General features: G+C 45.5%; 1 protein-coding gene across 2 annotated transcripts in view; it reads right to left on the minus strand.

Annotated features, from left to right (window-relative positions):
* Nucleotides 1-13,540, minus strand: part of AFF1 (AF4/FMR2 family member 1) — a 134,395-nt gene extending 120,855 nt beyond the window's left edge. For both annotated transcript variants that reach the window (XM_040417973.1, XM_040417972.1), the window contains exon 1: nucleotides 13,328-13,540. In XM_040417973.1, coding sequence (XP_040273907.1) covers nucleotides 13,328-13,344 — 17 coding nt within the window. In that variant the 5' untranslated portion in view covers nucleotides 13,345-13,540. The remainder of the gene's footprint in view (nucleotides 1-13,327) is intronic.
* Nucleotides 13,541-27,874: the final 14,334 nt, after the last annotated feature.

Here is a 27,874-nt window from a genome sequence, read left to right on the forward strand (position 1 = left end):
CCGCACATGCTCAGTTTCATGCTTCAACTGGCTCCTGAGCTGTGATAGGGAGAGCATGGACACGCCCCCTTATCTGCAGCAGAAAAGACACTCCCACTGAGCTGTGATAGGGAGAGCATGGACACGCCCCCTTATCTGCAGCAGAAAAGACACTCCCTTTGAGCGGCCAGCTTGATATCAATCTAGCAGAGCATTGAATGGGGAGATCTCTGGATCCATGTGAGGTACAGGGCTGGTTCTAGCTTTGTTAGAAAGAGGTTGTCATGTACTATATGATGTCTGATTGGAGTTTTTCACTTTAGTTATGGGATAACCCCTTTAAGTGATATTCTCATACATGGTTTACCAGTCAGATGCTACAAGCAATATGAAATGTCAGCTCCCTGCATAATATCTGGCATTCTCCTATTGCCCAGTAACTTCTCACCAAGCATTCTTACTCTTCTCCGTCAGACACGAGCTTGCTTACGTGCATGGAAGCAGCAGTCTCCGATTAGTCATGCAGCTTGATACTGCCATGGCAACCACTTGAAGGGGCTTACATGGACTACAGCTGACTCGCCATTAATCACATGGACCGCTAAAAAACATTACAGGCGCTTGTAAAAGGAAAACCTATCAGAGAGATCAGCGTGTCAATTTCCAACATGGACATATTCAAGCTCTCAGAAGCTAAGTGCATCTTCTCAGGATTCTTGTAAATCAAGAGCGCCAGCAGAAGATTACAAGTGAATAGGTAATGCATAGCTAAGTCAACTGCGGAAAAGTCTGGTATCTCTTCAAAGATTGGCTCAGATTCACTATGAAGTTGGCTTTTGCTTACAATTTTGGCACAAAACTTGCATCTCATGCTTTACAGTTTTGTTTTGTTTGTTGCCATGCTTGACAAGGTGCGTGGTAGGCCTGACTGAAAACTTTTTTCACTGAACTATCAACTTTTCCAAGCAAAATAATCTGAAAGCTTCTTGCCAAAAGGGCCCTCAGATGGCATTCATGGGTTTTCAAATGGTTTGTGTAGGCAGTATATATTGATGACCTATCCCCAGGACAGGTCATCAATATCTGATCTGTGGGGATTCGACACCGAGCACCCCCTCTGATCAGATGTTTGAAAAGGAGACTGTGCTCCTTCCTCTTCATTACACTGCCAGTCGTCTCCCTTGCAGTGGTGGCATCCAAGAGAATGGAGCAAGTACTTGTGATTACAGACCACTTCTGAGACCACAGGCATTGTAATAAAGAAGTAGCACTCGTATGGAGCGCCACCTCCTCTTCAAACATCTGATAGGAGGGGGTGCCAGGTATCAGACCCCCGTTTATACCTTTGGATAGGTCATCAACCCCTTTAAGAGCCAGCACACACAGCTAAATTCTCCTTACATCTTTAATCTAGTAAAAGGTAAGTCCAACAGGGCTGATGGCCTATGGCAGGGATGAACGAGTGAGTTATTACTGGCACATCTAGCATTTTATGTACTCTGAAGTTCACAATGGATTAGGGTAGGTTCACATTTGCGTTTAACTGATCCGGCAGGCTGTTCTGGCAGAGAACAGCCACCAGAGTTCACCGGATCGGGTCATTTACAGACATTGACAATAGGATCAGCCTGCCGGATCGGTAAAACACAAATGTGACCCTACCCTTAGGTAGCAGGACCATTACTAATAGCTTCCTGTACGCTTATTCACATAACATAAATCACCAAACCCACAGCTATTGACAGGATCAGCTTTCTCACATGTACAAGGATGTCCCAGATAACAGATGTCAAGGAAAAGATGGACGAGGAACGCTGGTAAGTGATTATCTGGCAGTGTAAAGGGGCCACCACTTACCTGATAAACTCAATCATCAGATAATCCCATTATTCATGAGGTCACCTAAATAGTCGTTTGGCGGCAGCAGATCGTGCTGTGTAATCACACTCTGCTGCTGGCAAACTACAAGTCTGTATGGGGACGAGAGATGGCATTAGTGGTCAGTCTTCCCTATACCGTGGAAAAGATTGATGCATGTAAATGCAGGGGTCTCCTCCATCGACGAGCAGACGATTGCCGGGAAGGAACGCTTCCTTCCTGACAATCGCCTGACGACTTGTCCTGTCTTAAGGGACCTTCAGTTTATGAAATACTCCAGTGCCTGCCTGCTTATCATTCCATAGAAGTTTGACTGCAACACAAATTTGCCATTACGAACTATACAATTATTAGGACATATTTGCACGTCAGCTTTACATATTGCATATTCAGCACATATTTTACTACACAATCTGCAGAAGAAATCCAAGGCTTACAATCGTTCTGCCACGGATGTGCTGCAGAAGCACACAAGGATTAGTCCGATTATCGATGGGGCTAATCCTTCCCTTTTCTGTGCCTGGGATAAGTCACATGCTACTTACTTCCGTATCAGGTTTATTTTCACAGAAATATTTCGTTGGATGTAAATGGGGTTGTGGAGAAATCCTTATTAAATTTGACAAGCGAGTGGGCACTTACAGTTACAGCCTCTTCACATCACTTTGCGATCCTTCCATCAGAGGTATACTTGAGGAGATTGAGGAGAACAGCTCGTATGTACGCCAGTGTATTCGGCTCTGTACTCAGAATGCAGTGGTCAGATGTCGACTGCACGTTACTGTCCAAATCAGTGACAGCGATGCTGAAAGTGATCTCCATTTTCTGCCAGACACATTTTGACATGTTCCTGAACGTATCCTGAAGCATTTTGGGAGGGAAGGGGGAGAGACTTGTTCTGATAGATTTTTCCTTTGAGCATACCCCAAAGGTGTTGTCAGATGCGGCGACCGTGGTGGCCAAAGCACCTTTCAAATGATCCTGTTGCCGAAAACGGACTCAATTTCTGCCATGTTACTCGCCGACGTGTAACACGTTGCTTCGTCTTGCTGGAGGTAACCTTCCGTTAATTCGCGATCATCCAGTTGATCCATAAACTGTTCAAAAATGTTCACAAATCGGTGTTCACAGTGTTGTCGAAGATGATGCACAACTGAGACATCGCACACTGTGCACCGACTTTTTGATCATAGAGTGGTTTTTGGCGAGAGCCAATGGATTTTCAGTGGCCCATAAACGAATGTATTGCAAGTTAACATAAACCTACAAATGGAACCATGCCTTATCCGAGAACCATGTGATGTCCAATATTCCTTCATTTTCCCTCACAAACGCCTGGATACAATGACCGTATCTGACTCTGTTCTCCATGTCACTTGCTTTGAGCTCCTGAACGACATGATACGCATGCGAATTTGCCTTTTTTGCAGCTCTTTGACATGTTGAATAAGATCTCCCAGTCTCCTGTGCTAGGTGTTTCAGAGGTTTCGTAGGCAACCGCTCCAGATGATGTTTCACGCCATCGATTGTGTCCTGTGACATTTTCAGCCATGAGAAGGGATCAACGATCCTGTCGTTGAGGGTAGGTCACATACACCATATTTCTTTCTTCATCGACTCTGACATTGCTTAAACTAACTGGTGACCCTATAAGTTCGCACCATGAAGACGGGCTGCTCCATACTGTACAACACCATCCTGATGAGAAGTCGAGTGACTGAATGAAGAGGTACGGGGGTATGCACCTGGAAGTTGTAAATGGAGATTGCGACAGCTCTCCGCCGCCTACCTCATCACTCCGACGTGCGGGCATCAAAGCTGAGGAGCACATTGCTTCATCCTAGCGAGAGATATTACAGAATATTTGGGGCCTCTTTCTAGTGAATCCCCCTGTTTACGTAGCTAATAAAAAGGCATCATTAAATCATCAGCGTCGGTGTCTTATGGCTCAATATGCATAATTCATGTTTATTGGCAGGTCCGCTTACTTGGTGGCCAGCACTGCGGTCTCCAAATGGCCACTGATGGAGGGTCATGTGAACAATTATCAATCAGCACTCCCTTCACTTACACTGCGGATGGACTGTGCATGCGCCTGTTCCCCTGCCTGCATTTGAAGTAAATGAACTCCAATGATGGAAGTGACTGGTCACATGAACCAAAGTTTAACGGAGGCCTGTGACAGACGCCAAAGAGTGGCTTCTATCACCAACACGCTGTAATGGCCTCCGTTAAAGATATACATTTCTCTACTAGACTAATAGGGATGGTATATGGATATCTGCCAGCAATACGAGAGCAAAAAGGACTCGATATAACTAATGGAGCCCTATGGACACGTTTAGGGCACAAACCAAAATGAAATTTAAGGAAAAAAAAAATGATGTGAATGGGGCCAGATACCTCTATCATGCAAACAAAAGTCAACCAGCACAGGTGCCATGCTAGTGATCACATTATAATCCCTATATCTACTGGTTAAACATGCAAAACATGAGCTCAGTGAGGCAGCTTCTGCATGTTTTCATGGAAAACAAGCCCCATTTTCAAGGATATGCTTCCCTTCGGCTCAAGGACAGGTCTTAATATAGTAGTTCTGCAATGTAAGCAACAGATGTTGCAAAACACGTTCCCAAGAGGAAAAAAATCTGCAATTAAAAACCTATAATGCAACTAGAAATTCTGTAGTACCAACACAATGCGAACACAAAAGAAATCTTAAAACACCTGACAGGACTGGAAATCCAGCACATACTTCATAATCTTTTGAATCCGATATACCAATTTAACATAAAATAAATTATTTTCTCCTAATTTAGGCTTTTAGGATATTTTAGACTTGTCATAGAATTGAAAATGGTGATTGCAGTAAGAAGCTGCATCTACTGCACAGAGCTGTAGTCCGGCAGGGGTACTCTGAAACACCTCATCTGATACTGAGGACAGGCATTAAAATCCTGGAATACCCTAAAGGGGGTTATACCATGATTAGTGTGAAAAAAAAATGTACATGACAATCTATAACAAACCTAGAACCAGCTATGTACCTCATGTGGATCAGATTCTCTTTAATTGCTCTGCTAGATTTATATCAAACTGGTGGCTCAAGGGGAGTGTCTTTTGTTGCAGCTCAGGGGTGTGTCCTTTCTACTGCAGCTCTCTCCCTATCCTAGCTCAGGAGCCAGTTGAAGGATAAAACTGAGCATGTGCGGCCATCTAAGTGAACAGGTCAAAGAAATAAGAAAAAACCCAAACAGCAGGTGGCGCTACAGATACATTTTATTGAATAATTGGCTTGAAAAATGTAGAATGTTTTGTAACACAACCCCTTTAAAGGGAGTCTGTCGCCACAATTTGCCCTTATAGACCACATAGCATTATGTGCATATGTGCAGTTGTTTGCATGCTTGACAAAAGCTACGTGTGACAAAATGCCTCATCTACTGGATTAACCTCACTCCATTTGATTTCACTGGATACATGTGCGGTCTTCCCTTCTTTAACCTTGTATCATTTTAATGGGCGATATGGACTTAAAGGAAACCTGTCAGCATGAAATCTGCAGGCAGCATGTTCTAGAGCAGGAGGAGCTGAGCAGACTGATCTATAGTCTTATGGGAAACGATTCAGTATAACTTGTAAGTCATACAATTGTATCTCTGCTTTTTCTGAGTTCAGTAGTACATGGGGCCATTTTAACAGTGAATGGAGCATGCGCTGTTTAAAGGGGTTATCTATCCACACTGAGCACACTTACCTGGTTCCCGATGCCGGTTTTCTCCCGGATTGCTCACGCTGATGCTCGTGTTTTGCGAACCCCCTGTTTGCTGTCCTCAACACAGGCACAGCGGCCACACGGTTGTCTGAATGGGGCCTGAAACTATAAATCAGTCTGCTCAGCTCTCTGCTGTAAAGCATGCTGCCTGCAAGGTGCCAGGTGCACACCAACTGCTATACGGCCTTCTGTCTACATATACTGTGAGGGCTGTTCACTTCATCCATTACATTAGATGAATGTCATCTGAAACCACTGGTTTACCATCTCATGCGTATGGTGATGTCTCCACTCTCACCAACAGGAGATGACAGGGCAAAAAAGGGTCAGGCATAATGCCCATTCCTTTTGTTCTCCAGGGAAATAGCAGCTACCACTGGCCGCTCCTGCTATGTCACTGCGGATCATCGGTCAAACCCTTTGACAAAGTTTTGTTACATACGGCCTACTAAATATCTATAGGAGGCAATGACCCGTAGGCTTGATTTCTCCTACAGAAGCACTTAGCCTACAGTACACAATGGGCTATTATGGAGGGCTATTGGTTTGCTTATTTATTCCAATGGAGAGGTATCTGCTGAACAAACACCCTGCAATATTTTGGCAGTCGCTCAACTAACATAACCCAGGCTTGGCGTCAATGCCTGCAGGACCATGGTGGTAGATGATGTACAGCCACGGATGACGTCCTAGGGTCTGCCCCGTAATCATGTCATGCTACCAAGTAAGCAAGGTCCAATACATTTACTTTTTGTGTGCCCTGTATTTTACGTTAGCTTGGACAGCCTACTTCAGCAGTTTTCTACTTGGAGAGAATAGGAATTTTCCATGCCACGGCCTGAGTCTTTGGCAGCTTCAGTTATTGCTGAGATAAGTATATGAAGTCATGTTTGTATGTCCAAGACTAAAATGTACAGGGTGATTAACGGTGGGGAGTGACCAAACCTCCAGCCCCATTTCTACAGTCTGTTTAAAGGGGTATTGTCCACTGGATAGGAGAGAACGGTTGGATCAGTGGGGGTCTGACTAGAGGTACCCCATTCGCATGCACACCACCACTCCATCCATCAGGATGACATGGGCCCCCAGTTCTGATGATCAGTGGGGGTCAGATCCCCAGCAATCGTACGTTTATCATCGCGTTGTAACCATTTTTTTCCCATCGGAACACTAGACTTGCACCCAACGCACCAACCTACCCGTCTTCAATAGCTGCCACACTTGTCTAAAGTGAATGCCCTTTCATGTATATCTGCTACGTATTTTCATCAGCATCTTCTGCTTGGCTACTTTTAGCTGTGTTCCAGGCTCATCTAGAATTCAGTAGATGCATCTTAAGGCCCATTTACATGGGACAACGGAGCAGACAATTATCAGGAAGTTTGTTCACGACAATTGCTCGTCAGAGGAGGTGAGAGCCGCATTTACATGCAACAACCATGTCCGCTGTATAGGGATGCTCTTCCTCATACAGATTCATTGGGAGGGAATTCATCATTCCCCTCACACCAGTGTTTGTGACTTTTTTCCCCCGCCACTTGCACAAAAATGTTAAAACTGCTTTTCAGATGATAACATCCATCATCCGTTTGGCAAAGTTACTTTCATCATCATCGCAAAATGCTTTCGTATTATCCCCATTGACAAGCAGAACAAACCAGATCGGGGCGCATTCTGTTCCAGTTTGTTTAGTTTTTTGACTGGACACAAAACTGCTGCAAGTTGCGGTTTTGTGTCCAGTTTGCGAATACAACTGGATCCGGACAAAACGGATGCATCCGGATGTATTAAATCAGGGATGCTCAACCTGCGGCCCTCCACTTGTTGTAAAACTACAACTCCCACCATGTCCTGTCGTAGGCTGTCCAGGCATGCTGGGAGTTGTAGTTTTGCAACAGCTGGAGGGCCGCAGGTTGGGCATCTCTGTATTAAATTATACGGAAGCTTCTTATAAAAAAAAAAAAAGCCATTATGAAAGTAGCCTAAAACTGCTAGTTGTTAAATTTCTTGAACACAAAAAGTGTGTCCTTATCATTATGTGTAGTGTAATCATAACAGTGCGCAAATTCAGATACGGTGCACAGAATATCAAGATCCATGCATGTGAGAGCAGCCCCCACAAAATGCAGACTTCAGCTACATCAGCTCTACATACTGACTCAGTGTCTTCATCTGGCGGATCGGACTGGTATGTTCAGACAGTGAATCCGCAGCACAATCTGCATGTATCTGTCACTCCATATATGACTGCTACACTACAAAAAGTCTCCATATATAAAAGCATGCGTCTTTCCTACATGGCTAGCTGGATGAAGGAGTCTTCTTAGGATCCAAGATTGAGACGACCAAATGATAAACATTGGACCCTTTAATAAGCTAAAGCCACAAACGTTACACCACGGTGGTAAACACAAGGACGTCTGCCAAGGTCTTGCAGCAGGAAGTCCATGTGGTTTGCAGTTTGGGTACAAAATTGCCGGATTTGGTGGCCATATTTCTGACCACAGGCAGAAGTAAAAAATAGAAAGGCTCCTCTTAAAAATCCATGTCTGTGTCTGGTTTTATGCTTTTCGTCTGTGTGTAATATATATATATATATATTAAAGCTGTGAATGAAGATAAGATACGCAAGTTAACCCTGGCTCTAAAGCATGTTATAGCCAAAGGAGGATAATTACTGTACCTCTAAGGGGTCTGAATCCAACCAAGGAACACAGCTGCAGAGCACATGTGGGTGTCTGTGTGGGCTTCTCCCGGATACGCCACTTTTTGGATAACATTTGAAGCGAATTAACAGTCAATAACTTCTCTTTCCATACTTGCTAGGCATTTATTAGCAGATAATAAGAAAACATTCTTCTATTCTATCATGCTGCCACATGAGTGTCCCCATCATGTGTACCACCTATCCCAGTGATGGCGAACAGTTTAGAGTCAGAGTGCCCAAACTGCAACCTAAAACCCACTTATTTATCACAAAGTGCCAACATGGCAATTTACCCTGAATACCAATATAGTATATCTTCCATGTACTTTATCATGTAGCTGTAATAGCCTGCCTACATTCAGTGCACTGCCTGCGCTGTTCATAGTGCGCTCTGCGCTGATGGATGACAGGAAAAGTCTAAGGCATATTGGTACACCATAGACTTTATCCAGGGTGCGTGCGCCCACAGAGAGGGCTCTGAGTTCTGCCTCCGGCACCCGTGCCATAGGTTCACCACCACTGACCTATCCAGTGTCCACAATTAGCCTGTCAAGACCAGAAGCTCTGCCTCTGAGCAGTCACTGCGCAGACGCCACTACACTCCCTGGAAGAGGCACCTGCGCAGTCGCTGCTTTGAAGTCAAAGCCCTAGCTCTGCTAATTGGGGCACAGGCAGGGAATTATCAGGGCCAGACTAAATGTCCGTCCCTGTCGATCTAGGGGCAGGCCCGTCACAGATGAAGTCATGCTGATGAATCACTCATTTGCATATGATTCAGAGGAATTTCAACAGCCCGAAAAAGTGGGAAAAGAGAAGGTTCTTGTGCCATATGCTTTACTTATTTTGAAGGGAAACTTTGGAATCAAACACCTGAGGGTGTGGCCCCACGGCGCGGTCATGTGGCACTCGGAACACGGATGTGCTGCGATCAAGAACCACGCAGCTAAACGGGTTGCACTGGGTCCTAATTAAACTAATAAGACCACACTGTTTAAGCCAGTCTGCATCGTTAATGGCCGTGCGGTATTGCAGGTTCTTGATCGCAGCATGGCCACATCAGAAGCACCACATGATCGCACCACGTGGTCATGCACTAAATTTCTACATTATTGTTAATATCAGGTGAGGGTCTCATGGTTATTATATTATCTAAGGATCTGAACAATCAGCCGGACGTACAAAATATCAAAGTTTAAAGAGGTCGTCTCACCACCAAACTACTTTTAGCTATGGTCCTGAGAGTGTTTACATGAAGGCCACTCACCTGATCACCAGTGCTCCGTCCCCGCTGCTTCCGGTTCCCCGTGGAGCAGAAGTGTGACATCCCGGCCATGGACATGTCCCCCTGCTAATATCCCCTTGCCTCAAGAAGCACACAAGGTAGATGGTATAGGCCGACTGCTTCCTATATATAGCAGAAGCTATATCCTGCTCCATGGTAGTCACAGGATCAGAGGCGAAAACTGATTACTCACTGAGGACAATCACAACTGCATAACAGACAGTAATTATTCTGTTTAGGGCATTTATATTTGTCTATACCCGAGTTCACACGGCTAAAATCTGCCACAGAAAATGGGTGGTTTCTGATTTTCCGCTCCTGAATCCACATTCAAATGGTAGCAGAGCTTTATCAGTAGCCAACCTGAAAACTGTTGAAAAGTGACACGTTACCGCTTAGAAGCGGATTTGATGGTGGATTCCACAAAAGTCGATAAGGAAGCAGAAAAACCCAAACCAAAAACGTTGACCCGTTTTCAGCTGTGGATTTTTAGCAGTGTGAACATACCCCTAAAGATATGCTTCTTGCAGAATGTATGAGAGAAAAAAAAAAATATATATATATATATATATATATAAATAATATATAAAAATATTGACATCTATACTGTAACCAACTTTTAAGTCTGTTTTTTTTTTTTTTTTTAATTCGTTCGCAAAGAAAAGATTGCAATTTCATAGGAAATTTGTCCCATTTGGGCAACCCCTGTCAATATGCCATATTAGGACATATGGACATTACGGAGGGCGGTCGCCGGCTATGGACCTCCCTCTATTAGCCAGAAGCTCTCGCTCTGGAGGTCTCCCTATGACCGTGAAAGCACATGGTGGAGGTTTCTGGGCACTGTCAGTAGATCTCTGCATTCCTGAAGGCTGTAGTGCCCAGGTCAGCTGAACTACAATACCAGACTGGTACTCATGTACCCACTGAATATGCAGGGGAAAAAAAAAAAAAAACAACACAGAGACAGTCTGTTTCTTGGAGGTTTAGAACAATATGCAGCAGAGGTCTACAGCAAGTGACTGAAATCTGACTTCTCAAAAATCGGTTCTCTGACGTGCCCTTTTGTGCTGCTTCACCTAAATCAGACAGACAGTGATCGCTGCGTCTATTCCAGGAACCCCTGCGTCTGATCACCCTGCTGCAGATTTCCAAATTAACACGTGCCACTATTCTGGAGCACATGCCTTATATTCTACAGTTTTCAAACCAGCACCTGGGTCTGAATACTTTTGGATTTATATGCAATTAAAAAGTTAGCAAAGCCACAGAGTTATTCAATAAAATGCATCTGTGTAGCGCCACCTGCTGTTTGCTTTTTTTCCTATTTCTTTGACCTGCTCACTGAGATGGCCGCACATGCTCAGTTTCATCCTTCAACTGCCTCCTGAGCTGTGATAGGGAGAGCATGGACACGCCCCCTTAGCTGCAGCAGAAAAGACACTCCCCTTGAGCTGCCAGCTTGATATCAATCTAGCAGAGCATTGAATGGGGAGATCTCTGGATCCATGTGAGGTACATGGCTGTCATGTACATCAATCGTGGGACAACCCCTTTAAGTGCTTGAGGTGTTTCTTCCTCCTCCGTTGACCACAGGCGTCACAATTGTGCTATAATTGTGACACAAAGTAAGCCACTCCATAGATGCTGTAAGGTTACACAAGTGTCTACCAGCCATCTGGGGCATCTTTAGGCCATGTGCACATGGTGCATAATAGAAATGGATTTTCCATGCAGATTTTTGCCTGGGGAAACCGTGCAGCCTGATCCAGTATGAGCCAAGTAGATAACATTTTTAAACTCTCATGGTGCGGACATTTTCCCTGTGGTGCAGAAATTGGCAGCAGGTCAATTGCTTGTGCAGCAAACGCTGAGACCTGGCGCCGATCAGAATCAAAATCTTTTACAAAATCCACAAGTAAATGCATGGAAAATCCGCAAAAACTTCCATCTGCATGTACCCTTAAAGGGGGATCTCTGGGAATAACGATTTTTTATTTATTTATTTGGAATCGCCCCCAGCCTGCCTCCCCACCGTTCCAGTTTGGCTCAGCATATGTATGCATACAATTTGGAGGGGGGCCCAAAAGCCGCTGGCAGACAATTGCAGCAGTGTCACTTCACCTGATCCTTCTCTCCATCTTCTGTCAGGGAGAGTCGGGAGCTCCCCATATCAGCAGAACACGCCGTTCGGTCATATGGTGGTCCTAAGTGGGCAGGATGTGTAGTCGCTGCAGTAATCAAGACGGTAAGTATCCATACGCCCACTCACACTCTCGTCTACTGGTGACCCGAGCTGAGCACATTGTGCAGGGCCACTCTGACCAGTCTTCGGCTACGCAGTGAAGCACTGTGCGTTGTGACGCCTTTCTAGCACACCCAGCGCCATTTTTATTTTAGCAATTTGCCTTGGGTACCCATCAGCGCTTTAGTCATTTCTGTTTTTTCTCTGCCCCATTGAGGTGAATAGTTCTGCATACGGGTTAAAAACGGACACGGTAAAAAATGCGTTTGTGTTGTCCTTTTGGCAGGTACTACCCACCGGGAGCACCTGCCATTATGAAGCTGTTGTGACTCAGTTCACTAGCCATCCGAATGTGGCCATGTCACTCAGATCCTAACGCTTACCCTTCCGACACTCCAGCTGTTGTGGAACTACAACTCCCAGCATGCATGCTTCCTCTGATCTTCTCAGAACTCCCATAGAAATGAATGGCGCAGGCTGGGAATTGTAGTTTCACAACAGCTGGACCGCCACAGGTTGCGGACCCCTGCTCTGACCAGAAGTGCAGTCCACCCAGGTCCCAGGCTTCCTGGAAGAGCTTTTTAAGCCAGAAATTCTTTCAGGCGGCTTTTGGCACTGACGGATAGGCCCAAGCTGCACGACTGACCAGAGTACTGTGCCATCTGGCCAACTTTTCTGGTAACCTCAACTGGTCATTGGATGGGGGGGGGGGAGGGGAGGTCACCAGGGACATTAGAAAAGGCCGAGAGCTGCTAGCTCTATAAAAGGCAGCAAATAGGTAACTGCTGGGTCAGCAAACCTCTCGCTGGCCACAGCCTGGAAATACGGAGCGCACAGCGAAGGAGTGCCCAGCATCAGGGGGCCTCTACTGCAGATGGTTTAGGACATTTCATCCATAAACTCTATGGAATAATACCGCCAAATGGTTACCGAGCCCCTAGAACTAATCCCTTTAAGAACGTGCCAAGCACTGTAAGCCCCTGCCTGTTTTCTGGATCAATGGGGCACAGGGGGCAGATGGGAGAAGTAAGGAGGAAGTTTTCAAACATTAGTTTTCAAGTTGTAAAAAGTGCAACAAAAAAGGTAAAATTTTGCCCAAAACAAGTAATAAGTGTTTCCAGCAAGCCTGCATGGACATAACGGGGATGACTGAGCAGGACACCAGCAATGGCCCTGTTCACACTAAAAGCTGAGGACGTTTTTCTACAAGCAACTGGCCAGGAGCTCAGAGGTTAATTCGCAGTCACCCACCTGCTTGTCATATGTCAGGCTTCAGGTTATGACAAGCAGGACACCTAAGAGTTAACAGAAGCTCCCCCCCTCCCCCCACATAGAAGCTACAGACAGCCACCTCTGCCCGCTCCCTATAATGAATGGAGCCGGGAAGGGTTAATGACACCCCTCATTACAGGCTGGTCGTGACGTAGACAGGTTGCCGCTGCAAACAACATTGGTCCCTACCTGGACTGGGCAGCCATAGCGAAGTTTCTCACACCAGGCGTCCGGTGTCCATGAGGTGTCGCCTATGTCCCTCCCCGGCTCCGGCTGTAACGACGCGTGCCCGCTCGCAGCGCTCCTCCGGTCACATTCTGCTAGCTGTGGGAGTCCAGCGCTAGCCCAGCCACCGAGTACTCGCAAGTCTCTCCCTGCAGCAGCGCTCGTCCCCACCGAGCCCCGCCCACCAAACGCTCTAGGCCACGCCCACCCGCGAGGGGGCGTGTGTTGTTTTTCTAAAACTAGGGATTGGATTCCCGCCCCGTCTGGGGGTAAACCACTTGTTTCGTTCAGGGGGGGGGTCGATTAGAAGGGGGAGAATAAATAAGACGTAAACGGTGGTTTCTTAATTGGGAGCGCAAAAAGTCGTTTCGGTTCTCCCGTACCGTATGGTGGAGAGTTGTCAATGGAGTCGCGAGGTGATTGGACAAGATGGATGATAAGGGGCGGTGGTAAGCGCGAATGTGACCAATGGCGGAGGCGCTTGGCTCCCAGCTGGCGAGGGCCGAGCTCGGGACGTTGGGGAATAGTCAGTAATTGCGGTGGTTGCCAGGCGCCCACATTACTCCTCCTGGCAATGGTACAGAGCTCTGCAGATTACACACCTAGGGGCACTGTTATCACGAGCAGGCAGACATTGCCTCAAGGGCAGATAGCTCTGCCAAGTGCGCCCTGTGAGCGAACAGCCTTGTACAGGGGCACACACAGCGCCACTGCTCTTTTTAGGTGCAGTTAAAAGTCCTTGATATTTCCTCTCCTTTTCAGTCCTGTTTTTACTTTGGCTAAGAATAAATAAATAGCTTTTCACGAAAAAAACAAAACACTGGGGTCCATTTGCAAAACCCGTACACCAGTTTTCTGACGTACAAAAGATGCTTTTTTTTAAGCAAACATTATTTTGTGTAAAAATGTATAATTTTGTGTAGTTTTCCAATGTTAAAAACAAAAAAATGGACGGAGCTTAGGCTAAGTGGAAGGGCGCGGGGACACAAGACATTTATGAGCATTTATGCCCAAAAATGATAACGTAAGGCCTCCTGCACACGACCGGGGGTGTCCCGTTGCCGTATTGCGGATCCGCAATGGACGGGCACCGTTCCGTGTTCATTCCGCATCACGAATGCGGACCCATTCACTTCAATGGGTCCGCAAATCCGGAGATACGGAACGGAAGGTTTCGTCCCGTACTTCCGTTCCGCAAAAAGATGAAACATGTCCTATCTTTTTGCAGAACGGCCGGATCGCGGACCCATTAAAGTGAATGGGTCCGCGATCGGCTGCGCCACGGTCGGTGTTCGTGCATTGCAGGCCGCAGCACGGCCACGGTGCGCACACGTTCGTGTGCAGTAAATCAGATGTCAGTTTGTGGAGCACAGACGGTACAAAGAAGCAACAGATTTAGGGCTCATGCAAACCACCGTATGTATTTTGCGGTCCGCAAAAAATAAGGATGAGCATTCGGTATTTTGCGGAACGGAACTGTATAAAAAAAATACTGAAATGTGAACAGACATTTAAATCAATGGGTACGTGTGCTGTCCGCAGAAAATGAAGACAGCCCACGTCAGTGAAAAACGAAAATGTGAACGAGGCCTTAGGGCTCATTCACATGTGCGCCCCATGCTGCGGACCACACATAGCGGTCGGCAATGCACAGGCACCAGCTGTGTGGCTGCTGTTTTCAGATATAAACCCATTCACTTGAATGGGTCTGCGATCCGCAACATTCAGTCCACACCGCAAAAAAATAGAATGCATTCTATTTTTTTGCGGTACGGAGGCACAGACAGAAATCTGTAGTGCTTCCGCTCCGTGCCTCCGTACCGCTCTGTACCTTGTGGATTGCGGATCCATTCTCTTTGCATGCCGCGGCACAGGCCCCAAATGTTCATGACTGTGCATGAGCCCTTAGGATGCCTTCACATGTGATGGAAAAAGTGCCCGAAAATCCGCCACATAAAAACTTCCCCTGATGTTATCCTATGGCCTCTTTCACACGGGCGATGGACCATGTGATGAGCGCAGTGACGTCGCCAAAGGTCCTTTTCCTCCCAGGTCATCAAAGAAGAAGAAAGAAGAGAAGCTGGGCTGCGCGAACAAGTGGATGAGGTGAGTTTAATTATTTAAAAAAAAATTGTAACCTCCATCACTATTGTACTAACCATTCTGTATTCAGAATGCTATTATTTTCCCTTATAACCATGTTATAAGGGAACAAAATAAAATCTACACAACACCGATCCCAAGCCCGAACTTCTGTGAAGAAGTCCGGGTTCGGGTCTGGGTACCAAACATGGCGATTTTTCTCACGCGCTTGCAAAACGCATTAAAACGCTTTGCACTCACGCAGAAAAATTGCGCATTTTCCTACAACGCACCCACATCCTATCCGGCCCTCACACGCGACGCCCGTTGGGTTGGATTCATTCCTGGCCACAGCACTCATCCAAGACATGCTTTTGTTAGGTGCTCGTCCCTTTTGAAGTCCCTCTCCACCCTTGGGACACAATGTTGTCAGAAAACAACTTCAGGTGGCACGCCGGCTTTTACGTTTTATCTGCTTTTCTCTATTCCATTATGGTTCAGCCATATGAGGTGCAGTAAAGCATTAACATGCGGTGCATTCAAAACATAGGCAATGTTTCGGGCCTGTATTCAGGTGACCCTTTATCAAGCTACAATAGAGCATATAACATATAGTCAATGAAATAGTGATGGTATTGAGGAGGACAATAAGAAAAAAATAATTTCATTAGACCCCCAATGTTAATCAGACCCAATGTGCATGACCCCCAATCAGATCTAAGATAAGAGCCCCAATATAAATAAGACCCCCAATTCAGACCCCATGCCTCAGATCAGACCCCATGCCTAAGATAAGGCCCCATGCCTCAGAGCAAATAAAATAAAATAAAAATCCACTTACCTCTCCTGCTCCGGATGCCGCGGGCTCCCAGGATCCAGATCTGTCTCTTCTTCCTGCTGCGCGCAGTGCTGTGAACCGGTGTGCACGGCGTGCTGTCACAGAGCGCCCTCCCTCACGCTGTGTGCAGCCATAGCACAGCCAACAGCAGAGGACCAGTAAGCGGTGAGTACAGAGCTTTCTCTGCTTCCCGGTCCTCCGGTACTAATGAGCGCTTCCATAATGGAAGCTCTCCTTAGTATTTGCCCTGTAAGACACACTGACATTTTCCCTCCACTTTGGGGGAAAAATGCATCTTATGGAGCAAAAAATACAGTAATTACATTCACTACACAGTACATAGTACATAGAAAATTACATTATCAAGTAATGCAGGTATGTACCATTGGATAAGGCTATACAGTTGAACTGACAACATGGGTACAATCACAAAAATCTTGGAAGAACATGATATATTGTTTATTTTTAGCTGATAACTTAAACGGGTTCTCCAAGAATTAAGAAAGGGAAAATACTTAAATATTACTTTACCAGACATTAAGCCTGTTACAATAACGGGCGCTAGAACAGTAGTGCATAAACATTAGTAGGAACAGTTTATATTAAATGGCAAAGGATCTTGACCACATTGTATGGCTGAGACTGCTGGCACTGTGACTGGTGGCACTGAGTGATGGCTGAGACTGCTGGCACTGTGACTGGAGGCTGTGGCTGGTGGCCGAGACTGTTGGCTTGTGGCTGAGACTGCTAGCACTGACTGGTGGCTCTGGCTGAGACTGCTGGCACTGACTGGTGGCTGAGACTGCTGGCACTGTGACTGGTGGCACTGACTGATGGCTGAGACGGCTAGCACAGACTGCTGGCACTGTGGCTGTGGCTAGTGTCACTGACTGATGGCTGAGACGGCTGTCACTGACTGGTGGCGCTAAGACTGCTGGCAGCGACTGGTGGCTGAGACTGCTGTCAGCGGCTGAGAGTGCTGGGACTGTGAGGCTGTGTGATGCAGGGACAGTAACGGCGGTGGTCCGACGTGGAAAGCTCACCGTAACCTGCGAGGCGAGCCGCTGCAGTGATTGGCCGGCGCGCAGGTGTGGACGGTGCAGGCGGCGTGTGGAGCGCCGTGTGACGATTGGTCGGCGCGCAGTGCACACTGGTGTGGGTGGCACGGTTGCGTGTGGGGCGGCGGTGATAGGGCTGCGTGCTGGTGTGGACGGTGCAGGGGGTGTGTGTAGCGCTGTCTGTTGCGCTGACACTGCTGACAATCTAAAGTTTTTATTGATACCATTTTGGTGTGTGTGTGTCTTTTTGATGACATTTTATAACTTTTTTGGGTAAGAGAAGCGTTGAAAAAATGGCAAATTGGCCATTTTGACCCTTTTTTCCATTACACCATTTGCTGTATTGGAAAAATTATTTTAAAAGTATGGGTATTTTCGGTCGTGGTGATACCCATGATATGACTACTACCGTGTAATCCTCCTCATCCATAGGAATCCACCCATATTGCAGTATATGGGCGGATTCCTATGGATGAGGGGGGTTATAGTCATAATTAAAATAAACACTGTCCAGGGACTGTTCTGTAATTGTCATGTGTCTATATTAAATATGACTATAACCCCCCTCATCCATAGGAATCCACCCAAATACTGCAGTACATGGGTGGATTCCTATGGATGAGGGGGGGTTATAGTCATATTTGGCATACATTTTTCATTATGGTACCGGGAGAAATGTAGGGAGCTGATTGGTGGAGGCGGGGGGGGGGGAGCAGGACGCGCGGTGGAGGCGGGGGGGAGCAGGCACCAAGGCAGCACAGAGAAGGGGATCCTCCTGCTGCTGTAAGTGAAGGACGTGCGGGTTGGCGGCAGTACAGCGCATACAGAGAAGCTGCCAGCCCGCCCGCCCAACAATAATGAATGTTACGAATAGAACAGCCCACAGTTTCATGGTAGCTCAGGAGCCATTAGTGAGAGCTCCTGAGTTGCCGCAGCCTGCACATTTGCACCGGGTGGCGTGTGGTGCGCCATGTGTTGATTGGCCGGTGCAGGTGTGGGCGGGATGTGGCGCGGCTGTGATAGGACAGCGTGCTCTTCATTAATCGGCACACACGCACAGACACCAACACGCACACAGGGCTTTTATTAGTATCAATAATAAATATATTCCTAAATACCTTTCATTAGTTATAATGCCTTGTTTTGTCTAGGAAGAAATCATTAGGAGAAATAAAATGGCCGCTGTCCTATTAGTACACACAGAACTTGTCCTAATCACACAGCAGGACAAGTTATTTCAGGACACTGAGCTAAAGGCCTCCTGCACACGACCGTTTTTTCCCCCCCGTTTACTGGCCTTTTTTTGTGTTCCGTATACGGAACCATTCATTTCATTAATGGTTCCGCAAAAAAACCTGAATGTACTCCGTATGCATTCCGTTTCCGTATTTCCGTTCCGTTTAAAGATAGAACATGTCCTATTATTGCCCGCAAATCACGTTCCGTGGCTCCATTCAAGTCAGTGGGTCCGCAAAAAAACGGAACACATACGAAAATGCATCTGTATGTCTTCCGTTTCCGTTCCGTTTTTTGCGGAACCATCTATTGAAAATGTTATGCCCAGCCCAATTTTATCTATGTAATTACTGTATACTGTATATGCCATACGGAAAAACGGAACAGAAACGTAAACAGAACAACGGATCCGTGAAAAACGGACCGCAAAACACTGAAAAAGCCATACGGTCGTGTGCAGGAGGCCAAAGAGCTGCCTCATCCTCCTCTCTGCTCTGCTTGTCAGGGATTATGATCTTGAATATAATTTAATATGATTTTCAGCTGAATCTCTGTAGATATGGAGTTCTTGAGCAGACATGAAGTACAGAGAGGAGGGTGGGCTAATGAGCAGCAGCACTTGTTTGCAGTCTGTCCTCTCCATACTTCATGTCTCCTTTTTTACTCTAGCTGTAAATTCTTATCAATTGTATTCAGGATCATAATCCCTGACAAATAGAAGAGGAGGATGAGGCAGCTCTTTATCTCAGTTTTGTAAAGTAACTTGTCCTCATGTGTGATCAGGACAGGTTTTGTGTGTACTAATAGGACGGCAGCCATTTTATTTTCCCTGGTGATTGCTCCCCAGACAAAACAAATCATTATAACTAATGAAAGGTATTTGGGAATATATTTAGAATAAAGTAATATTTAAGTATTTTCATTTTCTTAATTCCCTGAGAACCCCTTTAATAATCCAGTAGAGCATGATGTGTTCTTGAAGAACATATCATAACACTATATACCTCAGTATCTTTACTAACATATAACTCACAACTTGAGGTACTGAAGTTAGGACAACCTGACCATGCCTACATTTAGCACCACTATAGGACCAACACAATATAGTGGACCACTCCGGTGTATCTGATATTGCCCTCGCAGCTATACTATCCCCTATATCCACTGCTCCCCACTATACAACTCAGCCTTATATAGACAACACTCTTTAATTGCAAGATATATACCACTGTATTCAGGACCACTCTAGTTTCTACTGTGGTCACTTAAGCCCCTCCCCCTTCTAATTAAATAATGTTATAAACATCAACAACTGTATATGATATGTATTTTTAAAGGGGTTCTTCAACAACATTTTATCAGTTAAAAATGAACAATATATCATGTTCTTCCAAGATTTTTGTGATTGGAACCATGTTGTCAGTTCGACTGTATAGCCTTATCCAGTGGTACTTACCTGCATTACTTGATAATGTAATTTTCTATGTGTAGTGAATGTAATTAATGGGAATATACCATTACTACTTCATTGAATATGTTATATGCTCTATTGTAGCTTGATAAAGGGTCACCCGAATACAGACCCGAAACGTTACCAATGTTTTGAATGCACCGCATGTTAACCCTTAGGCCCCTTTCACACAGGCGAGTATTCCGCGCGTGATGTGAACGCATTGCACCCACACTGAATCCTGACCCATTCATTTCTATGGGGCTGTGCACACGAGCGGTGATTTTCACGCATCACTTGTGCGTTGCGTGAAAATCGCAGCATGCTCTATATTGTGCGTTTTCCACGCAACGCAGGCCCCATAGAAGTGAATGGGGCTGCGTGAAAATCGCAAGCAAGTGCGAATGCGGTGCGATTTTCACGCACGGTTGCTAGGAGACGATCGGGATGGAGACCCGATCATTATTATTTTCCCTTCTAACATGGTTATAAGGGAAAATAATAGCATTCTTAATACAGAATGCATAGTACAATAGCGCTGGAGGGGTTAAAAAAAATAAAAAAATTTAACTCACCTTAATCCACTTGATCGCGCAGCCCGACTTCTCTTCTGTCTTCTTCTTTGCTGTGTGCAGGAAAAGGACCTGTAGTGACGTCACTCCGGTCATCACTTGGTCCGTCACATGATCTTTTACCATGGTGATGGATCATGTGATGGACCATGTGATGACCGGAGTGACGTCACCACAGGTCCTTTTCCTGCACACAGCAAAAAAGAAGACAGAAGAGAAGCCGGGCTGCGCGATCAAGTGGATTAAGGTGAGTTAAATTATTATTTATTTATTTTTTAACCCCTCCAGCCCTATTTTACTATGCATTCTGTATTATGAATGCTATTATTTTCCCTTATAACCATGTTATAAGGGAAAATAATACAATCTACCCAGCACCTAACCCAAACCCGAACTTCTGTGAAGAAGTTCGGGTCTGGGTACCAAACATGCAGATTTTTCTCACGCGAGTGCAAAACGCATTACAATGTTTTGCACTCGCGCGGAAAAATCGCGCATGTTCCCGCACCTTTTCCCACACCTTTTCCCGCAACGCCCGTGTGAAAGAGGCCTTAGGATACCACACGGTTTTTCATTTTTGCGTTTTAATTTTTCTTCCCTATCTTCCTTGAGCCATAACTTTTTTATATTTCCGTTCACATATCCATATGAGGGCTTATTTTTTTGTGGGGCAAGTTTTACTTTTGAATGCCACCGTTTAATATGGCATACAATGTAGTGGGAAGCAGGCAAAAAAATTCCAAATGGGGTAGAATTGGGGGAAAAAACACAATTCCTCCACCGTTTTACAGGTTTTGTTCCTACGGTGTTCCCTTTGCGGCAAAACTGACCTGTGCCCTTCATTCTCTGGATCAGTAGGATTACAACAATACCACATATGTATAGGTTTTTTATTTCTAAATAGTGCAAAAAATACATTTAAACTTAGCTTTTTATAGTTATATCTACAGAGCTGTGTGGGGGCTAATTTTTTTCCAGACAATCTGTAGTTTTTATTGACTTTTGTGTTTGACTTTTTGATCACATTTTAATAAAAAAAAATTTGGGTAAGAGAAGCGATAAAAAAATGGAAAATTGGCCATTTTGACCCTTTTTTCCGTTACATCATTGGAATTTTTTATATTTTAACAGTACCGGCGTTTTCGGTCACGATAATACCCATGATGTTTATATTTTTGTTATTTATGTATTTATTTTTTTATTCTACGGAAAGGGGGGTGATTCAAACTTTTATATTTTTTTCTTTTTTTATATATATATATTATTTTTTTTATGATTTTGAAGTTTACATTTTGCCCAACGCTCCAGCGCCGTACATGGTGCTGGTAGTGAAGGGGTTAATGCTTCATGGCACCTCATATGGCTGAACCATAATGGAATAAAGAAAAGCAGATAAAACGTAAAATTTGGAGCGCCGTCTGAAGTTGTTTTCTGTTATCCTATGGGTGGAATGTCAGTCCCTGCCCCACGTTCTGCTGTGTAAGTAATGATGTGTCGCAGCTTTTCTAAAGCAGATGTCCCCATTCATTTCCCTTTAAATTCAGAGCGGGGAAAGAAATCTGCAGGTTTGGAGCTGATTCAAATAGCAGTCTTATGAGCAGACTACAAGAGCGAGTTTGCAAGTGTGTTGTGATCTAAAGTATGTTTTGTCTTAAAGGGCAGCTGTCAGCAGGTTTGTACCTATGACCTGTTACATGTGCGCTTGGCAGCTGAAGACATCTGTGTTGGTCCCATGTTCATATATGCCCACATTGCTGAAAAAAATGAAGTGAATAGGTCTACATCCGATCCGCGAAAAATGCTGTTCGGATGCAGACCAAAACCACAGTTTTTGGAAAAACGGTCCATTTGTTTGTCTCGCCGGATTCGATCTGAACGAAAGTTCCCAACGTGAATCTGCTGGGACTGGATAATCAGGAGAACTTATCCGCTATAAAGTGGACTCTAGAGGAGGGAGCTACATTGCTTTCCGGGGCATGGCGATGAGTATTCCACCTCCTTTGTATTCTAATCTATCTAAGGGTACTTTCACACTAGCGGCAAGGTGATATTTCGTAATTTTATTACAGCCTCCTCTTGGCATGTTTGCCGTGCTGCTGCCGGAACTCCGGCCCGCCCCTATTGTGGTCAATGGGGCCGGAGCGGTAGTCCAGGGGCACGCGTGCACTAGCGGCAGTACGGATCCGATAGGCTGTTTACCCGTTCAGCCTGCCGGAGTTCCTTGCCGCTAGTGTGAAACTAGCCTAACATCGCCGCTTCCCCTCTCCCTTTTGTTTTACTGTTCTTTATACACTGTAGTTTTGGATAGGGGGCTGTCGTAATTCCACTGCTTCTAGACTAGTTGTTTGTATATATTAGCTATATGACTAGGATGCCGATTGTTATATATGATCTGCTTCTGCTACTCAGGACTCTATCTAGAGGGTTATCTTTTGTACATAGAAACCCTCCTCCAGGATAGAGAAACTTTGCTGTTTGCATCTTTGTTGGCTTCAGGAATCTCTTGTGCCTCATGTTCCCTTCGTGGGAGTTCTTTTTGCTGGGATTTTTTTTATTATGTGTTTCCCCTGAGTGGGAATTTGCAGGGAGACAGCTTGCACACATCTCTTTTTGTTTCACCTATGTGGATCTCCATTTTTCACATTTATGTATCTCTCTAAGCGATGGCGGGTAGGGTTCAGGTCATAGTGTGGAATGTCAGGGGCCTGGGATATGCCACAAAATGTCAGGCAGTCTATATGGCTGCACAGAAATATCAACCAGCCATACTGTGTCTCATAGAGACGCATCTGTCCCAGCAGTCCCAGAGACTGCTGCATAAACCGTGGATCTCACATGCCTACCACTCCACCTTCTCTACACATGCCAGGGGGGTTAGCGTCTTAGTGAACAGAGCTATTTCTTTTGAATGTTACTCCAATGACATTGCTCCTGATGGCAGATACTGTATGTCTGCCTACATTGCTCTATATATAAGGTACACTTTTTTCTGATCACCATATATATTCTGCCACCCTATTCATGTGATGTGATAAAGAAAGTGATGGCGTTCGTAACTCAAGACCCACAGGTGCCGATACTTATGCTAGGTGACTTCAATAAATATCTAAACCCAACTCTAGATAAATTTCACCAAGGTCCTGTCCTAACAAATACCTTGTAAACCTCATTGGCAAGGCTATTACGTGAACTGGATCTTCATGATCTGTGGAGAATCCGGTATCCTCAGGAGCGCCAATACTCCTGCTTTTCTCATAATTCTCTGTCCAGAATAAACTTGCCTATTGGGTCATTGGAGGCTTCATCTTATATCGCTTCTATAGAATACCTACCACGTAGCCTATCAGACCACTATCCCATCAGCATAGAGTTACAACTTGAGAGGGGCAGCGATCAAGACAGACCTTTACCTTAGAAAACTCAGCCCGTTCTGGATACAGTTACTGGATGAAGGGGAGCCTCTTACAGAGCAGATTCTGGAATTCTTCTGTTCTAATTTAGGATCGGCTGCTATGGGGACAGTCTGGGATACTATGAAAGCCTATGTAAGGGGTCTGTATATACAGAAAATTAAACGGTGTAAAACAAAGACTAGGGAACTCACCAAGGCTATACAACAGGAGGTGAGGCTGTGAGGCTGCCTACGCGGGCGCCCCTTCCGCGCAGAATGAATGAACCTGCGTGGAGGGAGGCTCAAGTTAAACTTAATGACCATCTGCTACAGATAGCCGACAATAAGTGTTTCTTCCTACAACAGAAATATTTTGAGGCAGCTGAGATCACAGTTAGTTTATTGGCCAAAGTGATTCGCTCGCAGGAGGGCCCATCTAGGATAGCGGCTATTAGGACTAGAGAGGGGGGCCTCTCCGCGGAAGACTCGGTCATCCTCAATGAATTCTATAACTACTATAAGGAACTGTACTCCTCCAAATTGCTAACAGATGTAGTTGCTATAAAATCTTATCTTGCCAATATGTCTGTGCCTATGCTGTCCCTGGAGTTGGCCAGTTATCTGGATGAGCCCCTGGAGCTGCAGGAACTTAAGATGGCTCTTTCCCTAATGAGAAGGCCCCGGGTTCAGACGGCCTGTTGTCAGAGTTTTTTAAAAGATACCAAGAGTCTCTTCTTCCTCACCTCTTAGATACCTTTAAAGGGAATCTGTCACTAGCATATTAGCAAAAATTTTTTTTAATGAATCCATGTGTAATAAAGTACCTTATATCCATATGTCTTGTTCTTTTTATTGTTGAATGGAAAATCCCAGCAGTCGTGACTTGATGTTCATAGAATTTTATTATCATAAATCAATATGTCCCATCATCTAGGACGCGTTTCGGCTAGACTGCCTTTTTCAACACTTGTTGAAAAAGGCAGTCTAGCCGAAACGCGTCCTAGATGATGGGACATATTGATTTATGATAATAAAATTCTATGAACATCAAGTCACGACTGCTGGGATTTTCCATTCAACTACACGTGGAACCGGTCCTATCCTGCGCGGCGTGCATCTCAGCGTGTGCTGGCCGACTCATCTCCATTGTTCTTTTTATTGTGAGTCTTGTCATTTCTTCAAAAAAACGCTTCTTATGATATGCAAATGAAGCTGTAAGGAGCCCAGAGGGGCGTTATTCTTTCTCCACGGTGCCCAGGAACGCCCCTCTGAAGTGCCGTGCCCGCCTAAATTTGAAAACTAATAACTCCTCCAAGTTCAGCTAAATCGCCTCCCAGAGGCGAGGCTAAGTGCTCCCCCCCCCCCCAGCGCCGCGCTCAGCGGCAAACACCCCCGATCCTCCTCTCGCCTGCAACCGAAATCCCGCGCAGGCGCAGTGCCGGCGATTTCCTGTGCCTGCGCTATGATAAGACGACTGAGCGCAACAGCTTCAACAGCGTCACTGGGCATGCGCCAATCCCAGTGACGTGTTCGCTGTTTCCTCAGCCAGCTAAATCGCCGGCACTGCGCCTGCGCGGGATTTCGGTTGCAGGCGAGAGGAGGATCGGGGGTGTTTGCCGCTGAGCGCGGCGCTGGGGGGGAGCACTTAGCCTCGTCTCTGGGAGGCGATTTAGCTGAACTTGGAGGAGTTATTAGTTTTCAAATTTAGGCGGGCACGGCACTTCAGAGGGGCGTTCCTGGGCACCGTGGAGAAAGAATAACGCCCCTCTGGGCTCCTTACAGCTTCATTTGCATATCATAAGAAGCGTTTTTTTGAAGAAATGACAAGACTCACAATAAAAAGAACAAGACATATGGATATAAGGTACTTTATTACACATGGATTCATTAAAAAAATGTTTTGCTAATATGCTAGTGACAGATTCCCTTTAATGATGCTTTGCGATCAGGGAAGCTGCCGGCATCTATGAGGGAGGCGGCGGTGGTGGTGGTGCTTTCAAAACCCGGTAAGGACCCAACTCTGCCTGAATCCTATAGGCCCATCTCCCTTCTGTCAACTGATGTGAAGTTACTGGCTAAAGTACTGGCCAATTGGCTTAACAAGGTTATTACTTTCCTTATACATGAGGACCAATCGGATTTCATACCTGACAAGAGTACTCCTATTAACCTTCGGAGACTTTTTTTTTAATCTTCAGAGGTCTGTGGACACTGGGGGCTGCCGCGCCATAATATCTTTAGATGCTGTCAAAGCTTTTGACAGCATGGAGTGGGAATACCCGTGGGTGGTTATGGAAGCCATGGGGTTTGGCCAGGGGGCTCATATCCTGGGTCAAACTGCTCTACAGCTCGCCGGTAGCAAGAATTAGGGCAAATGGGGTACTCTCTACACCATTTACATTGCATAGGGGAACAAGACAAGGCTGTCCATTATCCCCCCTATTGTTTGCTGTCACTATTGAACCCTTGGCCTGCCTTCTGCGCTCTTCTATGGTGTGGTGGGGGTTTCCACTGGGCCCTCTGGAGGAGAGGGTCTCTCTGTATGCTGACGACATGCTCCTATACGGTGTTCTATCCAACCTATTATGAGCGATATTACTGAGTTTGGGAAATACTCAGGGTTAACAATTAATTGGGATAAATCTGTAATTCTCCCCCTTGATCCCCCTCCACCACAGCTGGATTTGACTCAAGTCAATATTGACCGCCTAATCACAAAATTTACTGAGAGGACTAACGCTTGGTGTAAATTGCCTCTTTCGGTTATTGGACGCTGTAATCGAATTAAAATTATATTCATGCCCTAACTGTTTCATGTACTACATAACTCCGCTATATGGATTCCCCAGCAAATATTATATAGGATTCAGGGTATTTTTGGTTCCTTGGTGTGGAAAAAACACAATCCAGAATCCGCATGGAAACTCTCCAAAAAGCCAAAGAAGAGGGAGGTCTCTCTCTTCCAAACCCATGGCTTTATTTCATTGCCGCACAATTACAACACATTAGGGGATGGGACGATATGTAGAAGTGGGTCCCTAGGGTGGCCTCCTTTATTATGAAGCAGAAGGCACCTATCACTATGGCAGAGCTAGGGAAACCACAGTCTTGCACTGGAAGTTACCCTACAATTTCTCTAATAACAAAGGTCTGGTCGAAGTTCAAGGAACTGATATGTCTTGTAGGGTTTAGTGACAGCACGCCCCTATAGCGTAATCCTCAACTACCAGAATTGTTCAGACTGGAAGGCTTTTCCCCCTGGGAGAAAGAATGTATTTTATTTCTTCATTAGAAGACCCCTAAGCCTGTGTATTAGGTCTTTTAAACTCGCCGGGAATAGATGATAAAATATCCTTGTGCATTCAAAGAATGCTCTTCCAGGCTAGGGTATTAATTGCTAAACATTGAATACAGAGGAATCCATCTACCAGGCATATGTAAACCAACCAAATACTGTTCTACGATTCGAAAGAGGGGTATACCTGAAAAGGAGATGCCCAGCTAAATTTATGTCAATATGGCAAGGATGGTTTGCAGTTTCTGGTCTGGCGTCTTTGGCGCTGACAGTGGATTGTTTGACGGGGCAACTGTCTATAGTAGGACACGTGACCTGAGTCCTTGGGGCATCTGCCGAGACGGTGGCTTGATACTACGGTCACAGACCATGGCTGCATCTGACATTCTCTTTTCCATAGACACACAACAATTCTCACAACGTGCCTATCATGATACGCTTTATTTAACTCGTCCACATAGGGGATGGTGTAGTCGTCTCTCTGCTTGGTTATTGTTGGGGGGGCTTATGTACTTTGTTATTTTTGTAGACATCAATGTACAACTGTTTATGAAACAGGACATTTGTACTCTTATCTTGCTTTATCATT

This window comes from Bufo bufo, chromosome 2 (assembly GCF_905171765.1).
Source record: "Bufo bufo chromosome 2, aBufBuf1.1, whole genome shotgun sequence".
NCBI lineage: Eukaryota > Metazoa > Chordata > Amphibia > Anura > Bufonidae > Bufo > Bufo bufo.